Here is a 24,647-nt window from a genome sequence, read left to right as displayed (position 1 = left end):
TCAAAGAACGCACACAAAACTCAGCCTACTGAACATATTCCAAAGATGCTACAAACCACTTGAAAACGGTGCACATCAACTGGAAAGCCACTGGTGGTAATAAGAAGCATGATATCACAGCTAACTCAACCTACCAGCCAGTGCCACCAAAAATAAACCATACACATACACACCTGATCCTGCTGCAACGCTGAATCAGGAAAGGAAACCAAGAGAGACTTGAAACTCCTCCAGAAGAGCAATTTATCTTGTAACCCATCTTGGTTACACCAACGCCACGTGGGCTGACATACAAAACCCATGCTAGGGGAAGAGGATGGCCACCTTCAGCAGCAGCACCGGAACAGTTTAGACACTGAATCACAGAATGGTTTGGGTTGGAAGGGACCTCAGGTCAACCCCTTGCCATGGGCAGGGACAATTTCCACCAGACCAGGTTCCTCAAAGCTCCATCTAACCTGGCCTTGGACACTTCCACGGATGGGCAACCTGTGCCAGCGCCTCACCATCCTCACATGGAAGAATTTCTCCCTAATATTCCATCTAACCCTGGTCTTTTTCAGTCTGAATCCATTCCCCCTTGTCCTGTCACTACATGCTCCTGTAAATCGTCCCTCTCCATCTTTCTCATAGGCTTCCTACTAGAGAAGAACCCCAGGGCTGCTTATCCCCCTTTCCCCCATTGCAGGACTAACACAGCAAGGATGGAGAAGAGACTTTGCCAGATTTAGCAGACATAAAGAACAAATTCCCATTATCTTGGTTACCACCGAACCAATTTAAGCGTGCATAAGAAGAATAAGGAGGCAGGAAGCATCAGCAATCAGCTGGTTTAGAAGGTCGAAGTCACATTGAGCACGATGCAGCATTTGGTGGGCAGGCAATACAAAAATCAGCTTCCAAGTTAGAAGGTTCACTTATGCCCACACCTCGCATCACCTTGCAGCATTCTGGTTTTCATTTTTCCCTCCCACCCCTGGAAGTGTTCCAGGCCAGCTTGGACTGGGCTTGGAGCAACGCGGGAGCAGTGGAAGGTGTTTCACGGCAGGGAGCTTGGAACGAGATGGATTTTGGCATCCCAACCCAAACCACGCTGCGATTCTATGATTTATCCGGGTCCATAACACACCCGAGCGGCCTGTTTCCAGTGGCTAACACCAATCCCAGTGGCTGGCGATGGATACCCCCTCCATGGAAGGGCTGGAGCTCCGGCCCCGCACCATTCCCTCACCGTGTGCCCGGGGATGGTGGCACAGCCGGCGGTCAAGGAGGGTTTGCACCTCGCCCTTGAGCCGCCGCCGTGCCGGGGGCCGGGGGCGCCTGCGCGGCGCTCGGGGGAGCCCGGGGGGGAAGGCGAAGGGAGGAGGATGGAGAAGGGAGAAGGGGGGATGCCGCCTCCCGCCGCTCACCTCGCGGGCGATCTGGTTGAGCGCATCGTCCTCCGCCGTCAGGCGCTCCCGGTTCGGCAGCCGCTTGCGCCCAGCGCCCGGCGTCCCCATGGCGGGGCGGTCGCGACGGGCTCAGCCCAGCCCGGCCCGGAGCGCAGGCGAACCCGGAGCCGCTGCCCCCGGCCCCGAGCGACCCTCCCGCGGCCTCCGCCGCCTCCGCCGGCGCGGCCGTCACCGCCCCCCGCCCCGCGCATGCGCCGCCGCCCCCCGCCCTGAGGGGACGGGCCGCCCCACGGCCGCCGACACCGGGCTGGGGGTGCTCGGTGGCTGCTGTCACTCCTCAGACCGGGCTGGGGGTGCTCGGTGGCTGCCCTCATACCCGAAACCGGGCTGGGGATGCTCGATCCCTGTCTTCACTCCCCAAACCGGGCTGGGGGTGCTCGATCCCTGCCCTCACTCCCCTAACCGGGCTGGGGGTGCTCGATCCCTGCCCTCACTCCCGAAACCGGGCTGGGGGTGCTCGATCCCTGCCCTCACTCCCCAAACCGGGCTGTGTTTGGGGCTCCCTGCCCTCAGATCCGAAACCGGGCTGGGGGTGCCCGATCGCTGCCCACACACCCAAAACCGAGCTCTATTTGGGGCTCTCTGCCCTCACATCCAAAACCGGGCTGAGTTTCGGGCTCCCTGCCCTCATACCTAAAATCGGGCTGTGTTTGGGGTTCCCTGCTCGGTGCCATCACATCCAAAGCCGGGCTGTGTTTGGGAGTCCCTGCCCTCACACCCAAAACCGGGCTGTGTTTGGGGCTCTCTGCTCGCTGCCTTCACACACAAAACCGAGCTGTGTTTGGGGGTCCCTGCTCACTTCCCTCACACCCGAAATCTAAGTGCATATGGGATTCATCCTCGCTCCCATTAGCATCCCAAATCGGGGTGTGTTTAGGGGTCTCTTCTTGCTGCTCTCACCGCCTGAAATTGGGGCTGGTGTTTGAAGGACCCTGCTCGCTGTCTTCACCATCTGAAATCAGGGGGTGTGTGTATGGGATGGTCCCTGCTCACTCTCCTCGCCACCCAAAATCGGGGTGTGTGGGGTCTCTCCTGCGCCCTCAGCTCCACTGTGACCAACCTCCTTCCCACTGGGGTGCCTGGGCTCCCTGCCAAGCCATAGGAAATTACAGAATCACGGAATGGGTCAAGTTGGACAGGACCACAAAGGGTCATCTGGTCCAACCTCCCTGCTCCAGCAGGGTCATCCCAGAGCACAGGATTGTGTCCAGATGGCTCTGGAATATCCCCAGTGAGCGAGACTCCACACCCTCTCTGGACACTTGGTCACCGCACAGGGAGGAAATTCTGCCTCCTGTTCAGGTGCAGCTCCTGGGCATCAGCATCTGCCTGTTCCTCGTGTCCCATTGCTGGGCCCCATGGAGCAGAGCCTGGTCCATGCTCTGGCACCCACCCTTTGGATATTTACACACATTACAGAGCTCCCCTCTTGAGGAGCCCCTGCTCCCTCAGCCTTTTCTCCTCAGAGATGCTCCAATCCCTTCACCACCTCTGCAGCCTCCGCTGGACCCCCTCCAGGAGCTCTGTCTCTCTTGTCCTGAGGAACCCAGAACTGGACACAGTAAATTTACCAGGAATCATGGAAATTTCTGCTATAAAGCCATGGGAGTTCCTCTGCCACAAATAGAGAGGGAGCAGGACAGAAACGCCACTCTTCATGCCCTGGCACCTCACACAGCTTCATAGCTCTGTGGGGTCTCTTTAACAGTGAATTTTCCTAATAAGTGTAAGTGGACGTGATTAATTTTAGTGTCAAGTACATCAGTGCTTAATGAATTCACACTGACAAGGAACATGTATTTTCTGGGATTCCTGTCACAGCCCTTACACCTCAATTTTCACACTAATTCCCTAAATATGAATTAAAGTCTCTCAAGCTCACGTTATTACATAGACAGAGAAAAGGGTTACAAAACGCACCCACTCCCTTCTGACCAGAAAGCTGCTTTTAATCTTTATTATTTAATTTTACCGTCGATTTAAACTTGATTGAAGTAAAAGGCAACACCTGCCTTCTCAATATTTATTGGCAGTTTTCATGTACAACACCTGAGATCTGACTCATCCTCAGACTGACTGGGTAGTGATACTGCATCGATGCTGCTCCTTGCACCTGGGGCTGTTTATCTTTGCGAGAATCAAATTATTATTTTGTCAGCAGAAGCAGATGGATGAGTCCCTCACCTTGCTTGGGCAGCAGAACGTGTGTCACACCCTCAAATTCGGTGTCAGGTTTACTCTGACCCTACACAAGTGGAATAAAAAGGACCTGCTTTGCAAGGCAGCACAGGGGTTTTAAACTGAGCTCTCACCCCGGAGGCAAAGCTTTGCTGGGTCTGGTTTTCCTAAATATCCCTCAGTCTTTCCTTCTTCACCTCCTAAAGCCCTGGCTTAGCACTATCACCCTTTCAGGCTCTGCATAACTCATTCCCCGAGCCCTTATCCTCACATTTGCCCCTGCCCTTTGAGGAATTCTGGCTAAAGAGGCGGGGCAGTGCCTTATTTTTAGGTCCCTGTTACCCAGGGATTTCGGCCACCTGTGCAGCTGCATCACCGTATCCATGCAAGGAATTTCCCTGTTCAGGGGTGCAGTAGGATTTGCATCAGTGTTGCCTGGCTAAAAGCCTTGCAGAGCCTTGGGCCAGGCAGGTATTTTTTTGTCCAAAAACCGACTATTGAAGGGACAAAGGGAAGGGGAGGAAGAAATAGAGGGGAAATAGAAATCTGGGGGGGCAAAGGGGGAAGAGAGAGGACAAGAAGGGAAGAGAAACACAGATGAAGGAGGAAAGAAATGGATGGGAGGGAGAGGGAAGAAACAGAGAAAAGGAAATCCAGGGGAAATATGGGAAAGGGGGAAAAGAAAGAAATAGAGCAGGGGAGAAAGGAAGAAGGGGGAAGAAATAGAGAAAAAACAGGGGAAGGGACAAAGAAAGATGGAGGAGGGAAGGGAGAATTAAAAGAGTAAAGCAGAGAAATTGGAAGAGAACATGCTGGTGGGTGACTGCAGTCAGATTTCAAATCACTCACTGAATGTGCTCTGCAGCATAAGAAATCCTTCTCTTTTCCTGCATTCCAGACATGCATAATAATTTTTTTATTTTAATATAGACAAAATAAGCCATCTTGTTATAAAAATACTATGCATAGATAATTTGTCCAGATAAATTTGAAATAATGGTTCAAACCACGTTGGTTTTGGCTGCTCTGTGAAGTGCAGTGAGTGAAAATGAAACACTGACATTCCTTATTTTTACAAGCAACACGAGGGCGAGGCTCGTTTTGTCTGAAAGCCATGACTGTGATGAATGACAGTCGGACAGCACTGAGTATCCCATGCCAGTTTTAAAGGGCTCTGTTTTAAGGGCATAATACACCACTCACTCTCCAGTATCCTGTGTGCAAGGAGCCTGCTTTGTGCAGAGCACTCCCTTGAAAATACAATTTTCCCTCTGTGCTGCTCTTAAACCAAAACCTCTTGTAAAACCTCACTGTTGAAAATCAGAATAAGCAATCAGATATTAAAACTGGTGGTGTACTTGACAAACCTCTTTTACACGATGAAATTGATGATTTTTGTGTCCTGTGCAGGAAAATGTGATTTCTATTAGAGGCAAGCCCTGGGAAAGGGGAATCCAGTGGCTGAGTGAGGGTGTTAAAAGCAAACTCAAGGGCACCTCTCCTCTCCACTGTAAGGTCATGGCATCTGCCAAACCAGAAATGAAGCCTGACAGCTTTAACAAGATGTCCATTAGTCCAAGGAGAGTGGAAGGCTTTTAAGACTTTGGAAAATCGACACTAATATTTGGCCAATATTTGAGATTGTCAGGATACATGAGATGAGCAGGGCTCCATTAGCGTTGCAATATTTTGCAAGCATAACAGCAGTGGTATCCAGCAGGGTCCGCAGATTTATTAATGGAAAAAAAATTACATCACAGACAAGTATGTGCTGGCACTGAAATTCGGCAGGAAAATAAAAAAAAACACTGGTGCAACTAAAGGGCTTGTACTTTATTAAACTTCCCAGGGAGCCCAAGGTGATCCTCTCCAGCAAATCAGACCTCCTGGGAAAAGCTTTCAGGTGTGTTGCCACATCTGAGCAGTGTCAAGACAGGGCTCAGGAGACTGGTGGTGTCCATGTGTATTTTGCCTGGATGAAATTCCTTGCTGTTATTTCATCTCTTCAAGTCAGCAGGGTCATTATTTGCATCAGCAGAGCTCTGGCCCTTTGGGAGCCTTGCTTAGCCTTGTCATGTCTAGCCTGGGGTTTGTAGTCACACAGTAAAGCCAAAACTGATTAGTGTCTTCCCAGTTCGTCCAAAAAAGAGATCCATGGGTTTGGGCTGGCCAAGGAGAATACCATGGGCTTCCAAGCCAAACTTTAGGAGGACTAGAGAAGCAAAATCCCACAACAGCAACAGACCTTGATCACTTTTATCAACAGCAATGTGATTTTTTTTTCATCTTGCCAAACCCTCTCAATGAGTTATTGGCCTCCTCTAATCACCTTGGCATGCCATGAGAGATAGCTTTTCATTCGTAAATTTTTCACAGGTCACTAAGGATGCCACTTTGGGGAGCTCGAGGTTAGATCATTTTTAGGGTTGAGGAACAATCTTCCCTTGGAGGGAGTTTTTCAAAGGTTAACCTCAGGGCTGATTTCATTTAGTATTTTCATCTGCACCCTGGCACAAGTAGGACAGCGCTAATGAAATAAGCTGATGACACAGTATTAAAGTGTCACCAAAAAAGGAGGGTAAAGTCATACAAGAGGTTAAGGACTTGAGAAAGAAGTGGAGTGTAACCAAGCAGACAGCCAATGCTATGTGAAGGGTTAAATTCACGATCTCACCAGCTGCTAATAAGGGAAAAAGAGGAAGTTCTGGGGTCATAAACTGGTCATGGGTCGGTTGGGTGCCACCATCACAACAGAAACACCAAAACATTGCCTTTAACGTTGAGAGCACTTCAAGAGAGGGTCATTGCACAACCATCTGCAAGACCTTACCTAAAATGGTGACTGCAAGTCTGCTTTTCCATGTTAAAAAGAAATCAAACCGAATAGCTGTGGAGAGAAAAGCTCCTAGGATAAGCAGCAGGGGAACTTTACTGAGATGAGAAGGGGCTGGCTTGTCTGTTCAAACTGCATCTCTCCTCTACAAAGTCCTTTGGAGATAAGTGGGATGGGGATGATGCTATGAGAAGCTTAAAGCCAAGTCAGCACACAAAAGCATACAGTTAAAGAGACCATATATAATTTTAGTCTGGATACCAGAGATTTCTTGCCAAATTTCTGAACATGCATCTCAAAAGAGGTTGTGAGTAGCTGGGTATGTCAAGTTTGTGGCAAGCACTACCCTGAGAGTCTGTCTGCCTTAGCAAACACTGTAGGCTTTTCACCCTGCCAGGAAACCTGGGACATGGGTATCCATCCCAGCTGACACTCAGTGACCCCAGAGAGGTTGTTCTTGTCCCATGGATGCTCCTGCTTGGAGGGCACTAGCCAGCCTTCACCCAGACGAGCACATGCCCATTCTGTGTGACTGCCAGGCACGGAGCTCACCTGCAATGCACCAACCGCGACTGAGCTCACTGAGAGCAGCCCATCTCGGGCAAAAATGGGAACTTGCTCAAGGCAGCCTCTGTGGATCCAATCTGATTAGCAGCAGACACGCCAGGGCTCAGTGTTTGAGCAGAACAAAGTGAAGCCAGCTCCACAGCAGTTGGGCCTGTGGGGAGCCAAACCCATCCCAGGCTGTCTCCCAAAGCCGGATGGTCATGATCTGTTGTTTGCTCTCTCTGCTCCTATCTGCTATTCCCAGCCTGCCACAGCACTGCTGAGCTCCAAATTTGGCTGCTTCTCCTGTGGCCTCCCCTCTTGATGTGTAAAAAAAGCTGTATTTTAAGAGAGCCCCATGCTATTTTCAGAAGAAAAGACATCCTAGTCTCTTCCACGTAGTCTAAAAGCACTCTTTGTTCCCTACCTCAAGTGCTATGGGCATAAAACCTACTCCAGATTGTGGGATGCCTTGCATCCCCTCTGCCTGCACTCCAGGCAGAATTCAGGCAAGAGATCAATGTACATATTTAATTTGGGAATACAGACTCTACATCTGTCCAAAAACATATTCTGAACTAGTAAATCCTTCGACCAGACAAAATCGGTCTGGCTTCGGTGCAAACAATGCATTACATCAGCTGGAGCAGCTGAGGAACTATCCCTGCATCACTTTGGGATTAATACATCAAAGCATTCCTGCTGCCGTGGTGCCAGTGTCCTCACCCCACTGACAGCCCGAAGACACGGGAGTGGGGAATCACATGGTCTTGATACAAGTTTCCCTGTGTTTTTCCTGCTCCATGCTGTGTGGCCTCATCCACTCCCATCTCAAATGTTGCAGCATTAAGCTGAGCCACATTTTCCAATCAGGCCCTCCAGATTTTGTTAAACGCCAGTTGTTTTGGACTGGAGTGAAACATAGCCACAACACATGGCCTAAAAACAACCAATTGTTTGCAAAAGACCAAGTGCTTGCAGTAATTAGTCATAGTGTTCTGTAAAATGCCATATGAACATGCTTTTGGAAGAGCTTTTGGGAAACCACATCACAGTGAAAACTCCCTCAGCTGGGGTGGAAGAGGGGAAGGAGGTGCTGTTTATTGTCCCCATGGAAATCTGTCCAGACTCCTCCAAGGCACAAATCAGAGGCAAATCATCCCTCTTGTCAAGCACAGAAAGCTGTGCTCTGCTTCAAATCATCTTTCATTCTTGTCAGGGAAGATGTTATTTTACGCTCACCTCTTCTACAGCTAAGTGAAAAATCGCCAGGCCTATTCTCAGGGAATGGTTCCAACCACTTGACATCAGACAGAAGATCACCTGTGTGATGTCTCGTGGTTCTGCTTTATGATCTGGAGCCACACATCCCTACCCCACGTCCTATCACCTCTCCAGTCACCCACCCACACAGAACAGCAGTGAACCAGCCATGGCAGCTAACAATTCCTGGCTTACCTAAAGCCATGCTGGTGCTAAAGGATTTCACATTCCAGCTGGGATAATCACCAGCAGGGCAGGAAGGCAGGTCATTATAGTTTCCTGAAATAAAGGACTTTGCCTAAACTGGGAAGTGAAAGACTATACTGGTAACAAAACATTAGAGGAAACGGAGACAAAACATCTGAGACGATACAGCATGTTAAAGCTGGTGCATCTGATTTTAAATCATAACACATTTTTCTGGCATCCATAGCATTCCTGGTTTTCCATGCAGAGTGGCTGATGAATGGCATATGGAGCTGAGTCACCTGCCCAGCGTGGTCTCCCTGCCCTCTGCCTCGCTGGGAATCCTGACCCAGTTCATCCATCCTAGCCCTGCAGCAGGTACTGTGCTCTGCCATTTTCCTGTGAGCTTTTCCTCAGTACTAAAACCCCTCTGATCCTTCCCAGTAGGAATGTGAAGGAATCAGCTCCTCTCTTCTCCATCAACAAAGAGCCAAAACAGTCATGCAAGCATTGTCAAAGTCTCCAATGTTTAGTTTCCCCTCCCATTGTAGCAACAATTAGCATAACAATATTTCCCCCCTCCAAACACAATGAGTTGCTGCAAAACCCTTTTGTTTCAGCTGCTGAAAAAGCAGTAAATAAATAAATAGATAGATAAAGAACGGAATACCTCAAACTGGATGGAAAGCAAAATATTTTGCATCTAGAAACTACCAGCAGCCAGCTGAACAACTTGTCAAGCATCATGCAGGAAAAATACGCCAGAGACAGGAGTAGGACTCTGCCACCGAGTCTCTGCTTTTCCTTCCTCTTGCCTTCTGCCTTTCCTATCTGTGCCTTTCCCTAAGGACAGCTATTCAATTTATTGCAGGGTTTCCAGCCTTAAGCCATGGATGTCTGGGCACTGTTAGGAGGAGGCACCTCCCCAGGGGCTGACAGGCACCACCTGTGTTGCTTAACTTCAATTTCTGCAGAGGTTTTCATCCTCTCTGACCTTGGAGCTGTGGTGGTAGAGGGGAAAGGCAGGAAAGACACTTCTCTGCCTGGCCTCTTTTGGAGAAGTTACTGGGTTAAGTTTCCGAAACATCCGGAGCGCATTAGCGGTTCAACTCAACTAATTAGAAATTCCCAAAATAATTTTTAATACCTTTTTCAATTATAGAAGGAGTTGCTGGAGGTAACAGTAGATAATCGTGTCCTCCCCACCTCACCCCCCCCCCCTCCCTCAGGCATCTCTGTTCCTTCCAAATTTATTGGCAACAGATGACTCATTTCACCTCTGCCCAAGATGACTGCTTTACAACTCTTCCAGGAGCATCTGGCCTTAAACGAGGTTACTCAGGCTCAAACTGATGAAATAATTTCTATTCTTGTGCCTATACAGACCATGCCTGTAATACCCAGTGCCTGAGACTATAAACCAACTGAAAATCTGCCAAACATTTAGACGTGACCTGAAAAAGCAAAGTGGTGCTGTGGCCACAGGCCTGGCTGCCATGGAGAGAGGCAAAATCTGTCATAAAGTGCCCTGTGAAGTTTTTTGGGCTAGGCACCCCCAAAGCTGGGTGGGGACTTCGGAGAAACTAAGCTCATATTCACACCCACAAGAGCTTTTCAAGTCTGTGCTAGACAGCATTGCTTAAATATTTCTCTTTCCATGCACAGGCATGGAAACATTTTCAGTCACGTTTGATGCAACTGCCTCGCAAGCACAGAGAGATGAAGCGCTGCTGGGGGAGATTATTGAGCAACTCTGGGCTGTCAGGGAGCTCCTTTGCTTGGAAAGGTACCACCTCCAGCCATTTTTAGCCTGGTTTCCTAAGGGAACATGTGTGATCACTCTGCCAGTCCCACACTAAAAGCTGAAGCCAGCTGGCCAGTTGCCACCAAGTTTTCCTCAGAGGTCAAGCTCCATCCCAAATGTGATATCCCAAATGTGATAAAAAAAATGTGGCAAAAAAGCAGCACATGGAGCTCAGGGTAGACACCAGACCCTGCACGTGGAAGAGAGTGCTTAACTGCTTTAATCATGTAAAATGCTGCCAAACCTGCGCTTGGTTAGATAACGATGTCTCTTGTTTCACTGAACCATTTCCTCCGTTTCCCTGGCCCTCGGGAGCCGGCTTTTCCTTTGAAGCCCGGTACCCAGCCTGGAGCCGATGGTCTTTGCCTGGCAGCTCTCCTGGCAAGGTGGGCTGGGCTCGTGGAGGGGGATCCTCATGGCCAAGGTTCACTGAGAGAAGAGAACGAGAAGTTTGAGACAAGCAAAGTATTTAATGCAGACATCTTCACTCGAGCAAGCCACATACGTTTACTTTTCAAGCTGTGCTTTACTTATTAGACATAGGGCAAGAACCTCAGCACACACCTCAAGGTTATTTATTGTGACCTGTCAGGTGTAATTGCAGAGGTGAAAACAATCTCACCTGTCTCCTCAAGTGCTAATGCTGTAGGAAAGTCTTTCATGTGGTTCACACTTGTATTCTTTTTGTAATTTAATGCCACCAGACTTCAAATGTTTATTGTAGTCAGTAGTTATTTTCCCTCCTCGGTCTTTAACACATGCTAATGCTCACCATCACTTATCATCTGGGAGCTATTAATATTAAGCTTGTTTAATGTTTCCAGGCCAATCTCTGGAGTGTTTTAGCAACGTTAATAATTAATATGGGAAGACGAGCATTTTAGAGGCCTGGAGCAGTTCAGGGCAGGCTCACGGTTTTGAGCCACAGTGTAAATGATCTGTTCACCATCACAACTTAAAATATGTCTTAACTTTTTATCACTGTAACAGTGAGGACCTCAAATTTTTTTTCTTTTTCATTAGCAAAGGCACAACCCTTGCTCCTCTCAAAACAAAATGATCTTTTAATGCTCCATGGCAGTGGTGACAGACCATGTTTAACAGCACAAGTATGGCAAACAGTTTTGAGAATATGATTTGTTGTGACCTCTGGATGGATTGATTATTTTGAATTTATTTTACTGACCATGGTTTCAGTTGTTTGTTCTTGAAAAAACTAAGAAATGAGAGTGTTTTGGATACAAACTGACCCATCAGGAACAATTTTGTGGTATCCAGGGACCTCGGAGGACGAAAAATGCTGAGGATGAGCATCATTTCAGAGCAATACAAAGTCTAAGCATCATTTCAACAGCATGGGAACCTTGATAGTGATCAGACCTCCTGAACTGGGCTGCCTGCAGAGGGCACACCAGGGACCACATGGAATCCATGTGGATGAGCCCAAGAAGAGGGGGACAAACAAGTCAGGAGAGAAAAAAGAACTCTTCCCACAGGCAGACAGCAAACAGGTGGCAAAGCTGAGGTATCAGTCTCTATTTTCTCAGGGTTGTGCCTTTGTTGCCAGACTCTGCTGCCTTCCCCACACAACCACTCTTCCTTAAGCAAGGGAGGATTTACAGTGCCCATATTGGCACTTCCTCACAGCACTCACAGTCAGGGAGAACCAAGTGCTACACAACCACTGAAAAAGAACCCTCCAGGAGTTTCTAAACTGCCCCACAACAATCTGTGTGCTTGTGCCTCCTTTAACTCAGAGAAGGGAGGAAGGAGAGACATCCTGCTCGAAGTTAAGCAGCAGGCAGAACCAGAAATACAAGATTATTGGAATTATTCTTGCATGCTTAGCCTAGAAGTTTTATTTTGACCTCCTCTGGATTTCTTGTGCACCACTGACATGTCAGCCTTTCCTTCACAGTTAGAAATCAAATAAAAAGGCTGAGATGGAGCAGTGGGGAAAGGTCTACCGTGGGGCTGCAGGTGTATTTGATCCACACCACTCCTATGGCCAGACACATCCTCCAAATTCTCGTGATGTGTTTACATCAGGTGGCCGTAAAATGAAATGTTTTTTCCCTAAACCTCAGAAAAACAACACAGTTTCACCAGTAAAATTTATTTCAAGTAAGGAACCCTTCACTGCATAAGCACAGTGGGGTGCACCCCTGGGTTTGTGCAGGACCCATCCAGTATCAATGCAGCCACAGTCTCCACTTGCAAACCACTCAAACACTGAAGGAGGTCTGATCCTCAGCATCCTGGATATTTTCCCCCACAAGAAGCAGGCAAGCAGACAGAGATACCTGGGAAAAACCTCTGGCTCCTTGGCACTGCAACAGCGCTTCTCAGAGGTGTTCACATTCCAGTTGTTTGGAGAACAAAGAACAAGAGAAGCTTGGCTGCCCATCCACAATTCTGGCAGGAGACCTCAGTCCATCTGTCACGGACCGGTGTCGGTTTGGGTGCCCGGCTCAGAAATGAGGCTGGGCAGCAGCCTCGCTGTCTTAAATGGTGGATGAGCTGTGCCCTCTAGTGGGATCTGCCTCAGCAGGAGCTGCACCAGAGCCTTCCAGGGGAGGCTGTCCCAGCCCACACAAGGGACACACTCCCCTGGAGGCCTCCAGGGCGTTTGCACCAGTCAGGCCACGGCACTTTGTTTGGGCACCTCATCCCCACCATCTTCTTTTATAAAAGCCTTTCACAAAGGCGTCTGAGATGTCACATCTGCTGGGGCAGGGGAGACTGGTATGAAAATAACAGAGCAGCACAAACTGGGAATGAAGGTTCTCTTAGCAGTGACAAAGCCATCCTTTCATAAGGCTTCAAAGCCTCCTAGCATTTTTTTTTCTACTGCAAATTAGATGCTTAGTTTAGGTTCGTGATGCTACCAGAGCCTGTAGGTCCAAACCAGCAGGTAAAATCATTGCTGTGGGCAAGAATTCCTGCTGCAGCAACCCCAACCCCCAAGGTATCCACACTCTACCCTTCCAAAATCCTGAAACATCTTCCTACCCCCTTGCTGGACCAGTGCAACTTTGCACAGGGTCACAGAGACTCACACTGAAGGACTGAGTAATCCAAAGCCCTAGGAAAAAAAAAAAAGCCTTTAAGTCAGCTCCTTTGAGAAACAAGTTATAAGAAAGGGGTGGGAGCACATTAAACTTCTTCTGGGCTGGAAAAACTATATATATTCATAGGCTTGTTAGGAACTGTGTTCAGAGGATCCCAAATCCAGCTTTAGCCTCTGCAGAGGTGATGGAAAGGACCTGGGAAGGTAAATTGTACATGGCTTTTCATTATTGAAATGGGAAGTAATTGAACTGCAGTGTTTAGGCCTTGGAAGTCACAAGACACATTCTTCATTTCAAAACTAGGATGATATTGTTTTTAAGCTTTCCTGCAGGACTTCTGCTTTTCACCCTGTTCCCTATAACCATTAGGACTGGATTTCGTTATATCTGTTTCTCTTCCAGATATCTTACTTGAAGGAAAGACCCTGACTATGACAAGAGGAGTGACAGAAACACAGAATTATGTCATTCAGATGTTTAATTATCAGATATTCCCATTCTCACTACAGACCTGTCATCTCAATGCCATATAACATGCTGTGATTTCTCTCTCAAGATGTTAAACAAGACCAGCCTTCTTCAAAACCCTGAGCCCCAGCTGCCTGGGGTAACCAGCTATTACCTTAATTAAGAGGCAGTAAATGCTCACTTTGTACCTCCCAAACTCAGGAGCAGCTGTTTTGCAGCTGAAGCATTTTGCCAGACAAGTGGGCACGTCTTCTCCCACCAAACAAATCCCCTTTGCAATCCCAAGCCCGGGATATCTGAGCCTGTACCTGGCTCAAGACCAAAGCCAGGTCTAATGTTCATCAGCAGAAATTGCCATGTTATAAAAATCCAGAGAGATTTTTATACACGACACCCAGCCCTCTCTAATCCTAATAGGGGTTTTACCCCTATTTCCTTGGTAGCTGGGCTGTTCTTGGATCCCAAAAGCATTGGGATTTTTTTTTTGAGGGGGGGAAGCCCCACCCATCCATTCATCCATCTGTCTGCCCATCCATCCACCCGGCCACCGCCAAACCCCAGCGTGGAAACGGGGAGGAGGGAGGGATGGAAGGATGGAGGGAGGGATGGAGGGATGCTGGGGGCATGGCCACTGTGACAACAGCCTCTTGTCGTCTTTCCTGGCTGCCAGACCTTCGACCTGGTGTCAGGTCTAAAGTTCGCTGATCTCGGGCTGCCTCCCTCACCTTTGGCACCGCTCCTGGTGCCGGTGCTTTCGCTTTTAGCTCTCCCGGCACGGAGACGCTCAGACACACGGATGGGGCTGTCATCCTGTCACCCCTGACACACGGACTGGAAGCCTGGCAGGACAGCAAGGCTTCGGGAAGGTAAAGGCATCCTCAGCTCAGGAATTCCCCACCGGGCAGGCCCCCAGCCCTCTCCAAGGTGCCTTTGCCAGGCAAGCTCTGGAAATCCTCCCATCCTCGTGGAGCAGCCTCGCATCGTGCACGAAGGGTGCACGAAGGGTGGCACGGTCCTCAGTGACTCCCTGCCCAAGAGAAGAGGTTTTAGGGAGCTCTCTGCCCTACCCCCATCCTCCCAGAGCTGTAGGAAAATCTCAGCAGAGCTCTCTGCCTCTCCCAGGGCAGTCCCTTTTATTGCTGCCTTTCTTCCCTGCAGCAATAAGGTTAATGATCCTTATTCCCTTCCCTTTCCCTTTGAGGGGAGCTGCTCGTTCTGAGAAATCATCACTGTGTAAATCTAATATTTACACATCGTGTCTGCCGTTGGGATTTTTTTATCCCCTGGTAACCCTGCCTTAAGTGAACTTTCTGAGTGGTCACTCTCTTATTTAAGCCAGAGCTTAAGCGAGTAGGAGGAGGCTCCCAAAAGCAGAGGAGAGCTTTGAGCTGAATGCTAGAAGTTAACTGGGGAGGTAGGTGCATGGCAACTATCTTGGGTGGGGGAAGGGGGGAAGTGAAGTATCTAAATCTGAAATAACCTGAAATATTGTGTTCAAAACCTGCAGGGTTAAATACTGCAGACTTACACAGTTAAGTGTTAAAGTCCTGTAATTTTTCCGAGGTGCTTAGTAATTTCTGTTCTAGCTCACTCTTGCACGCCTGCAGAAACTCAGCAAGTGGCTTTAATGGTATTAGGACGTAGAAAAGCTTAGACACCTGTTAGACATCATCATACTTAAACAACACCAATTTCCCAGGAAGTTAAATAGGGTTTTAAATAAGACTTCTCAGTGACTCTAACCCCAAAGGTATGCATGGCTTTTCTTTTACTACTGCTTTCCTTTGGAAATTAAAGGCTTATCCCCTGACAATAAATACACCAGCATCCCTCCAGCCCAGGCTAAAGATGCTGAACACAATTTCCTGGGTGCAGCAATGTTCAATCCTCCATTAGGAAGTGAGAAATGATTTGTGTTGTGGCTGTTTGGGAACTCACCTTCAAGACAAGTGTAGAATCAAGCAAGCCTGCCCCTAATATCTGCTGCTGTCACAAAATATTAATCTGTACCTGGAGACTAAATCCACCAGCAGGGTTTTTACAGCTGATTGAAGATAAATTGGTTTATTTTCTCTGACTACACTGCATCTGAGTAGGTTGAGCTTTCCCTGCCCCTCAGTGTGGCCTTTTGGCACAGAGGAGAGGACCTGCACCACTCAGCTGTTGCCCAGGCTGCTCTCCAAATTGATGACAGTGGACATCTGGATGCTTTTCCTATAATCCCTAATCCAGCAAGTGCAGGGTTTTACTCTATACTCTTCCAACACAAAAAGAGGACAAAGCCCCCACCATTTCCCCTTAAATTCTGTTTTCCATTGAACCAGAGCAAAGCCACTTGTTTTGCTTCCTTGCCATGCTCCTCAGGTGGGAAGGGAGAGTCACCCTTTGCCTCTTAACATGGGGAAAAAATTGTTTCAGTAAATCTCAGGTGAGTTTTGTTCCAGCATCAACCCATCTTTCTAAGGTTGAACAGAGAGCAGAGGGAAATGATGAGAAACTGTGTTTAATACAGACAACCTTGAGTAGTTTTCAAGCAGCCTCTTGTTTCCTTAGAGAGTTTTATGGCTTATAACTGACAATAACTGCCCAGAATGGATGGCAGTCTTGTTTCCAGCCTACAAAGAGGCAAATGTATATAATCAATACCCTAAGGAGAATATTTATGCTGTGCCACAGGGCTTATCTTTTTCCTGCTTGAAAAATAAGACTAACTAGCTGTTCTGCACAAACTGTGATCCTGCTCTTCATCACAGGGCTGCATGAGCAGGGGGAAATGATGTTACCCGTGTGTTTTTTAAGGGGATTAAAGCCTGTCTCACCCAGCAGAAAAATTACTTGGATCTAAAGATACAGACCTGGGTTCAGCCAAGGAACTTTCCTCTTAACGACAGCCTTAATGAAGAATTAAAGGTCTGGAGCCTGCCAGATTGCAGACGGAGGACAGGCAAAAGAAAGGAGACACGTGGGATGAGCAGCTCTCAGGAACAAGGGGCTTTTGTCAGGGCAGGGAGCTGCAGAGAGCAGCGAGCTCCACTGCTGGTGCTGCTCTAGGTGTCTCTGTAAAGGCACTTCTTGCTCACCAGCCAAATTCCTGAGGCCCAAGTAGAAATGGCACCGATTCTCCATGATAAATCTTGCAGATCCCTGCTGTTTGCCTCACCAGGGCTTGCTTCCACGTGGAGGGAAATCGCCCCAGTCCAGCAGAGCTCACCCTGGCATCCTGCTCAGCTCAGCACCCCGTGACCTTTCCCCTCTCCTTTATTACTATTTTTGGAGGAGGAGCTCTGCGAGGAGGAACCAGGAGAAAGCAAAACAAAAGTGTTGTTTGCTGCCCTGCGCTGGCAGTTCCCACCAGCAGCGGGGTGGTGGCACTTCCTTGGCTCAGGGCTGGGAGGAGGGGACACTCGTGTCACCAGGGAGGGCTCCCACCGACCAGGGAACAGCCAAGGCTCTGCAGCAGCTCTCTCTCTTCCAGCCAGGTTTGAGGCAATCCCTTCACTGCGTCTGTGCTTCCCTGCCATGCCTGGGGACAGCAGGGTGACATGGGGGTGGCACTCCAGGGGTTTGGTTTGTCTGGGGGTCTTTAACCAGGATGCAGAAGCATTTGTCACCTGCTTTGTGTGCTGCTGCTCCTCAGGGCTGCTCAGGCTAGGATCTCTCACTCCTGATGTAACTTCCAGCCAGGAAAAATGGGGAACATCAGCCTGAGCTTTTCACCAGGACTCTGGAGAGCAAGGCACAGCCAGAAGGGATTTCCCTCTGCCAGGAAATTCCTCCAGCTCCTCCTGTTACAGGAGATGCACCAATCTCCTCACCAACATCCAAGGAGGCTTTTGGCATCAGTTTTCTTCCTAAACATCTCCACCTTCTGGTCATAACTGACAGTGGCAGATGCTTCGATGCATTAAATTCACAAGTTCTGATATTAATGGCTTTGATTTTGTTCCAGCCTGTGTTGGAGTTAAGCCCCAGCTGGCAGTCAGGAGCTGCTGCAGGAGGCTCAGCTGATGCTGGGATCACCTGCAGGTGTGCACTGAGCAGAGCTGGTTTCCTTGCAGGACATGGCACAGACGGTGACATTGGGCACCTCGCCAGAGGGCCCTCGTCCCTCCTACATGTACAAGGTGGTCCTGCTGGGCAGCATGTCCGTGGGCAAGTCAAGCCTGGCCTACAGATACGTGAGGAACGACTTCAGGGAGCTGCTGCCAACCGTGGGATGTGAGTGAGGGGCTCTGCACAGGGGATCAGACCTGAGGCACTCCCCTGCCGTGGGGTGGGATGCAGGAGAGATGCTTGGTGCATCTTGCAGTAGCACAGACCCACTTTGGAACAGGGTACAGATTTGTCCAAAAGCCAGAACCTCCCTCTTCACATCTCTGCAGGCCATTTCCTCAGCACCAGGCCACAAACAAAGCCACATCCACATCACACAAATCCGGCTTCGTGCTGCCTTTTAGAGGCAGGTGAGGAGCAAAATGAGTAAACTGTGCAGCTCTTTGCATGCTGTGCTGCCTTCCCAGCTATTCAAACACCCCAGGAGGGTGCCTAAGAATATTCTATTAGAATGGTTTGTATTAAAGATCACGTAGTTTCAATTCCCCCTGCCTAGGTCCTACAGCACCTAGACATTGTATATATTCATTTTACATGTTGCACCTGGGTTTTGCCTTAAGAAGGCACAGCAGGCAAAGAGGCTGTGATCCCACCTGTAACTGAAGAGCCAGCTGGTGGGGCAGAGCAAAACAGAGTTTCTCCTCTTGTCCCTCTTGTCCCTGGAAACCAGGAGGGAAGGAAAAGACGGAGGCTTCCTTCCAGCAGGAGCCCTTCCCTTGGATATTCCAGTTCACAGCTCAGCGAGGTGGAGCTGCCTCTCTGTCTGGGGGCTATTCTGCACAGCTCAGAGTTATCCAACATCAAACCTGCTGTCATCCACCCAAATCTGCTGCCAGGAAAGGCCACCTCAGCCTAGTGCTGGTGATCACAAGAAGTCCCCCCTGGATTTTGTGCCTTAGAACATCATTAATGACTTTCAGGATGGGTTTGGCCTCAGGGCAGGGGATCTGAGATCTTTGCTCTTGCTCCAAGTGAACACACACCCTGCATCCTGCCTGCAGGCTCCTTCTTCACACAGACACTCGACCTGGACGAGGCCACAGTCAAGTTTGAGATCTGGGACACAGCAGGCCAGGAGAAGTACCACAGTGTCTGTCACCTGTACTACCGGGATGCCCAGGCTGCCCTCCTCGTTTATGACATTGCCAACAAGGTAAGGCAGGACCATGCCACACCCAGGGGTGATTTCTGCTGCCATGAATCCCATCCATGGGTGATTTATCCCTAAATGTGTTTGAGGGCTGGTGTTTCCCTGAGAGGGGCAATTAAAACCTCTCCACCCTCTTTGGTTTGGTGCCACCCAGCCGGCTTGGTCTGAGACAAAGGGATTAAATCAAAACCAGATCACTAGGTGGTTTTGTCTCCATCTCTCCAGCAAACATTCAGCAGAGCAAAGCTGTGGCTGGAGGAGCTGGAGAAGAGATTCCTTCCCAATGAAATCGTGATTGCTCTGGTGGGCAACAAGACAGACCTTGCTGCTGAGCGAGAGGTCACCACTGAGGTGAGCGCCTGGGGTTCCCTCATCACCCCTCACAGGAAGCACTGGATACAGCCAAGGAAAATTTCCAAGGAAAGCCAAGAATTTAAGAGGCTTTCAGACACCTCCAAAGTCCCTGTGCACTTATTGACCCACCAAGAAATCCACCATAAAACTGAACAAGCAGCCTCAGAGGGGGCAGGGCAATAACTCTGCTTGTTTCCGCTTAGGAGGCAGAAGAGTTTGCACAAACAAAGGACCTCCTGTTCATGGAGACATCTGCAAAATCCAACTATCAAGTAAATGATGTCTTCATGTCTGTAGGTGAGTTATGGGATGGCTCTAGGTGAGAGCAGAGGCAGATGAACCATGGTCCCAAGCCCCTGTATGGTTCAGCCTCTTCATTGCTCATACTTGTCACTGAGATGTTCCACCCAGCCAGTCCAGTCTGTCTCTGAGGCAGAAGGATGGACAGATCCATCCCAAAATATTCCAGTGTCAGAGAGGGCTTTCAGGCCTTCTCCCAGAGCCACAATTTTATTTTGCATTGGTATCCAGTCTAGGTGTGATGGTGTCCCCAGCCCAGCTGTTCAGAGAACTGCAGGACGGTCCCCTGGGGTAGGACATGGCGTGGCCATTGCATCCCAACCACTGGCAGGAGAAAAAAGCCCTTCTTTTGTGTTTCCTCCTAGTCCAAGAGCTCCTGAGGAGGGAAAAAGAGAAGGCATCCAAGCCATCCCCACATGGGAGGTCGACTGTGGACCTGAGGGGGAGCGAGGCGAGGCCGAGGTGCTGCAGGAGCTGAGGATGTGACACCTGCAGCCGGCAGGGCTGGACTCAACCCCCGTGAGGGGCAGTGACAAAGCAGGGGGCACTCAGAACTGCAGGGGACAGCTCAGCCTGACCACCCTCTCTCTCTCAAAGCCAGTTCAGAGCCCATCCTGGGGCCTTTAGCACCATCTTCAGCCAGGAGATAGAGCACAGGGGTTTCTTCCACCAATCTTCCATTTGCAGAAAAAAGCACAGCCTACCAGGAACACTGCCACCAACCCTGACTGGTGACATCCCCCCACCACCAGCTGTCACCTCTTTCCATCTGAAAAGGGAGGGTTTAATTTCCCAAACCAAAGACTCCAGTGGTTTTACACCCAGGCTGCAAATAAAGTGAATGTTGCCCTAAAGATGTGTTGTTTTTATTTTTCATGCTGTCCATGTCAGCCTGTAGGGAACCACAGGAAGGCTGGAGGTGGCAGAGACCAGAGCCAGTGCTCTCCTCACCCCACCCACCCCATTTCAGAGGGTCACAGCCCATCCTTGGGAGCAATCACTGAGCCAGAATGGGGCCAAAGCTTAAGTGTGGTGTCACTTTGCCCTGTGCTCTGCTGGGCCACCCCTTCACACAATTATGAGTCCACTGTGAGAGCTCACCTTGGCTGGAAGAGAAGAAAAAACCACCTGTGCTGTCTCCAAAGACAGCACCACCCACCCTGTCTGCAGGGCAGCAATCTGAGTTTTTGGGGCATGGCAGTGTGGTGCACAGAGCATCACATTCTACCCAAGTTTCTGATCCCAGCTTCACAGAAATGGGGTGGTCTTTCTCATCCCATGAAAATGAAGGTGTTGGGGACACCCCTGGGAGCTAGCACACTCTGGGATACACCTGGGAATTGGGTCCCTCTGAGCTCATTTTTAGGGTGTTTCTTGGGCTGTGAGGGGATAAACCTGAGAGGGAAGGGCTGTCACACACTGCCAGGGCAGGCAGAAAACCATGGTGACCACACAGATTTGGGGGTCACACTCTGTTGGATCCCAGAAACCTGGGATTTTTGTGCTTTCTGTGCTTTCTGGTACTGACCTGAGGCCTTGGAGAAGGCTCCAAATTTGAGTGATGGAGTTAAAATCATGGGTGTGTAGTTAAATAGAAGTGTGTGTTTTCACATGGTGAAGGGTTTGGAATTTGAGGGTTTTATAATACAGTAATAGGTATGGGACAAGATGGAGGATTTTGGGTGGTGTCTCAGTGCTCATCTTCCTTCTTCTTCATGGTTTCAGGCAGTAGTTTCTGGTTGGACAGTCAGTGCTGCACTGAGGGTCACAGGAGTTTGATTACTGGGTCAAAAGTATAAATAATACAGGTGTTAATTCTCTATTGGACTGTTCAGCTTTAAGAGACCTTGTAACCAGCTAGGTTCATCTCCATTTTGCTCACTTTTAGCTGGTAGTTAGAAGCGTTGCAGAACTTTCTGTACTTTTGATAAGATTTAATAAGCAACCAAGCCCGAACATGAGAAAATTCGTTTCCTTCGTGTGTTTTTTAATCCTGGCTCTGAGCGAAGACAGAAGAGACTCCAGACAAGTCACGAATTAAGTGGTACAAAAACACCACCTCTGCTACCACACCCTCCCCACGCTGCCTTTTGGAACAGAGAGGCTGGGACACAGGGGTGAGAGGAGAAGGGTTTTTATTGTCAGCTCCAGTTTAGGGGTTCAGCTGCTGCTGGGGAGGGTGGGGGTGCGGGTTGGAGGCTGCACAGCCTCGCTGCTGGGCGCTCCCAGGCAGGGCTTGTCGCCTCCCGAACCTCCCCACCGGCCGGATCCCGCGGCCCGTGTACCACGAGGGGTCTATGTCCTGGTCTGGAAGGGAAAGCGGGAATCCATCAGCGGGCAGGAGGGTGTGGAAGGGGACGGGACATTGGAGTGAGGGATGGAGAACACCAGGGGAACAGGGAAGGGGATGAGGAGGACAAAAGCTGTTGCAAAAGCTGTTGCAAAAGCTGTTTCAAAGCTCCTGCACAGTGGCAGCACCCCCTCACCCCCCCAAGTGCAGCTGAGGGGGTGCAGAGGGGCTGGAGGCAGGGGGTTGGCTGGGGACAGTCCCTTACTCATGTTCTCCTTACTCCTGATTTCCATGGAGCGCTCCAGAACGCGGCCCTGGGTGCTGGGCAGGGTCAGGCAGATGAGCAGCAGGCACAGGAGGCAGGTGAGCACCAGCTTCATCCCCAGCACTTCCAGGCAGCAATGACTTGGTTGTGAAATCTCCTGAGCCCTGCTGAGGACTCTGATGTGACTGCAGGAGAGAAGGGATTTGTCTGTTCATGTATGTCCCTGCCCAGGGGTTTTGCTGGGGCTGACACCTCTGGGGAAAATATCACCTCCAAACATGAGCTGCACAAACCTCACGGTCATTCAAATAGGTTTTGATCCTAGCCTAGTGCCTTAGGTCAGGCCCAGTAAACCTGTGAGACCCCACAGCCCAAGGGATGGGGTCCAGCACTGAAATGCAGGGCTGGCTGCACCAAGCAGAGGCTGCAGAGGCACAAAGGGGGGATGGATGGATGGATGATGGATGGATGGATGATGATGGATGGATGGATGGATGGATGGATGGATGGATGGATGGATGGATGGATGGATGGATGGATGGATGGATGGATGGATGATGGATCATGACCACCTCTGCATCCTTGGCACCCGTTCCTGGCCACAGCTGCTGAAATAATAACCTGGGATGCAGGTTAAATGGGCACTGAGGGGCTGAGCAGGATTGTGCAGGGCGGGCTGGGTGATGGGCTGGGTCTCTGCAGCCACCCAAAATGAGGGAGCAGGGCAAGAGATGGAAAGGGAGAGCTGGGCGAGGCAGGACTCGGTGAGGCTGCAGCAGCAGCTCCATTTCCAGCCACTTTTGCCAAGGAAAAGTTCGCAGCGTGCTGAGCAGGACACAAACCGGTTTTGCCGTGGCCACCAACTTTTGGAACCTCCCCCCCCCCCCCCCAGCCGGCTGGACAGACGCGAGGACAGACACACGGAGGCAAAGCAGCTCTCGGGAATTACCCAGCGACAGGAGCATCACCTGAGAGAGAGAGAAAAGCGGGGCTGCACTTACCGGGGCGAGGCGAGCTGAGGTGCCTGGCTGCTGTCCCGCTGAGCCAGGTGGCGACTGTGTGGTCCGGAGTCCCCTCCTGTCGCCGCTTTTATGGCCGGTTCCGTGCTGATGTCAGAGCTGAGCTCCAGCGGGGACCGAGCCGGGGCATCTCCCCTCCCCGCTGTCCCCTCTCATCAAATCAGCACAGGGATGGATTTTCATGACTCAGAAGGGACCAGCGTTTTGTCTTGCGCTGGTTGAGGGAGGTAGTTTGGGAATATGTTCATCCTCATCCTCAGCTCGGCGTTATTTCGGACAAGGGGAAGTTTTCTGCTCCTTCACCCACCCCCCCGCCGGTGCCCATGCCGAACTCGGTGTGTGCTGCTGCTCTGAATGCTGCAGGGATTTACACTGGTACCACCACCCTTTCCCCTCCACTCTCCACAAAAAAAAAAACCCAAAACAAACCTGCTTTAGGGAAAGCAGAACACTAAATACAGGGAATAAAAGAAGGCAATGTGCTGGGGCACACGGGCTGCCAGGAGCGGGCTTGTTCTCTGGGCACGAAGGCTCTAAATCCCCACCTCCCCGAACCCCCAATCCCATTTTAAATGGATTTTAAAGATTTCTGATGTTTATTCTGCTGGATGTGACACTGGAGGAGCCATCTTGGAGGGTCAGTTGGTGTCCAAACAGACAGAAGTGGGACTGGAGACATCCCAAAACAGGGATGTGTCTGTGTTGGCAGGATTGTGATGACACTGCCACCAGTGGGGTGTGGACAGGGGGAAGGTCTCTGTCTGGGGCTGGCTTTGCCCTGGGACAGAACTGCACCTCCTGCAGTGCCTGATCACTGTTCTGGGGAAAGGTGGCAGGAGCAGTGTGGGACACAGGGCCATTGCCACAGATGTGCAGCAAAGGAGGGAAAGGGCAGAAGAGAGAACCTGCCCCACCTTGGGCTCTGGGCAGAGAAATCCTCACCCCAGGCCCATCAGGCTTCTCTCTACCCCAGGGTTGCCGCTATTTTAAATGCAGATTTAAAGCAATCCCTTGGTTCTGTGGGTTTGTGTTTCTTGCGGCTTCAGCTGCCAGACTGGGTTCAGGGTTTCCATGCAAGTTGGAGCCGTGCATTTATTTCAGGATCAGCCCCTCCTCTGCATCCCCTCTGCCCACCCAGCTTCACCACTGGACTGACCCACAGTCATCACACCCATGGCTCTGTGGCCAGTGTCTGGCTAGCCAAGTGGCCATCCTGACCTGCACCATCTGCCCCCATTTGGCTCAAGTGCTGCTGATTTTGCTCCTGTTCTAAAGCAAGGGTGATTAAAGAAATGGATGGACATGGAGCTGCTGGAGCAAGTCCAGAGGAGGCCATGATGATGCTCTGAGAGCTGG

The 24,647-nt window shown here is 50.1% G+C and overlaps 3 protein-coding genes across 29 annotated transcripts in view; 1 reads left to right on the top strand and 2 right to left on the bottom strand.

Moving 5' to 3' along the window:
- Positions 1-1,609, bottom strand: part of LRRFIP1 (LRR binding FLII interacting protein 1) — a 100,421-nt gene extending 98,812 nt beyond the window's left edge. For all 26 annotated transcript variants that reach the window (XM_088167641.1, XM_088167643.1, XM_088167642.1 and 23 more), the window contains exon 1: positions 1,410-1,609. In XM_088167641.1, the coding sequence (XP_088023767.1) occupies positions 1,410-1,499 (90 nt within the window). In that variant the 5' untranslated portion in view covers positions 1,500-1,609. The remainder of the gene's footprint in view (positions 1-1,409) is intronic.
- A 12,914-nt stretch (positions 1,610-14,523) lies between these two features.
- On the top strand, positions 14,524-20,571 carry RAB17 (RAB17, member RAS oncogene family). 2 transcript variants are annotated; one of them, XM_014882006.2, is made up of 6 exons: positions 14,524-14,666; positions 17,859-18,018; positions 18,915-19,066; positions 19,289-19,414; positions 19,621-19,714; positions 20,083-20,571. In XM_014882006.2, the coding sequence occupies exons 2-6, from the start codon at positions 17,862-17,864 to the stop codon at positions 20,193-20,195; spliced, it is 642 nt and encodes a 213-aa protein (XP_014737492.1). In that variant the 5' UTR covers positions 14,524-14,666; positions 17,859-17,861; the 3' UTR covers positions 20,196-20,571. The 2 variants fall into 2 exon arrangements, with proteins under 2 accessions (XP_014737492.1, XP_014737493.1); XM_014882007.2 differs by lacking the exon at positions 14,524-14,666 and adding an exon at positions 17,150-17,279.
- A 1,298-nt stretch (positions 20,572-21,869) lies between these two features.
- On the bottom strand, positions 21,870-23,360 carry PRLH (prolactin releasing hormone). Its single transcript, XM_088167498.1, has 3 exons — positions 23,274-23,360; positions 22,273-22,457; positions 21,870-22,024 (listed from the first exon to the last, which is right to left on the bottom strand). The coding sequence occupies exons 2-3, from the start codon at positions 22,385-22,387 to the stop codon at positions 21,870-21,872; spliced, it is 270 nt and encodes an 89-aa protein (XP_088023624.1). The 5' UTR covers positions 22,388-22,457; positions 23,274-23,360.
- Positions 23,361-24,647: the final 1,287 nt, after the last annotated feature.

This window comes from Sturnus vulgaris, chromosome 7 (genome assembly GCF_052056855.1).
Source record: "Sturnus vulgaris isolate bStuVul1 chromosome 7, bStuVul1.hap1, whole genome shotgun sequence".
Lineage (NCBI taxonomy): Eukaryota > Metazoa > Chordata > Aves > Passeriformes > Sturnidae > Sturnus > Sturnus vulgaris.
The sequence above is the reverse complement of the archived record's forward strand: the minus strand, read 5'-3'. Positions and strand labels throughout refer to the sequence as shown.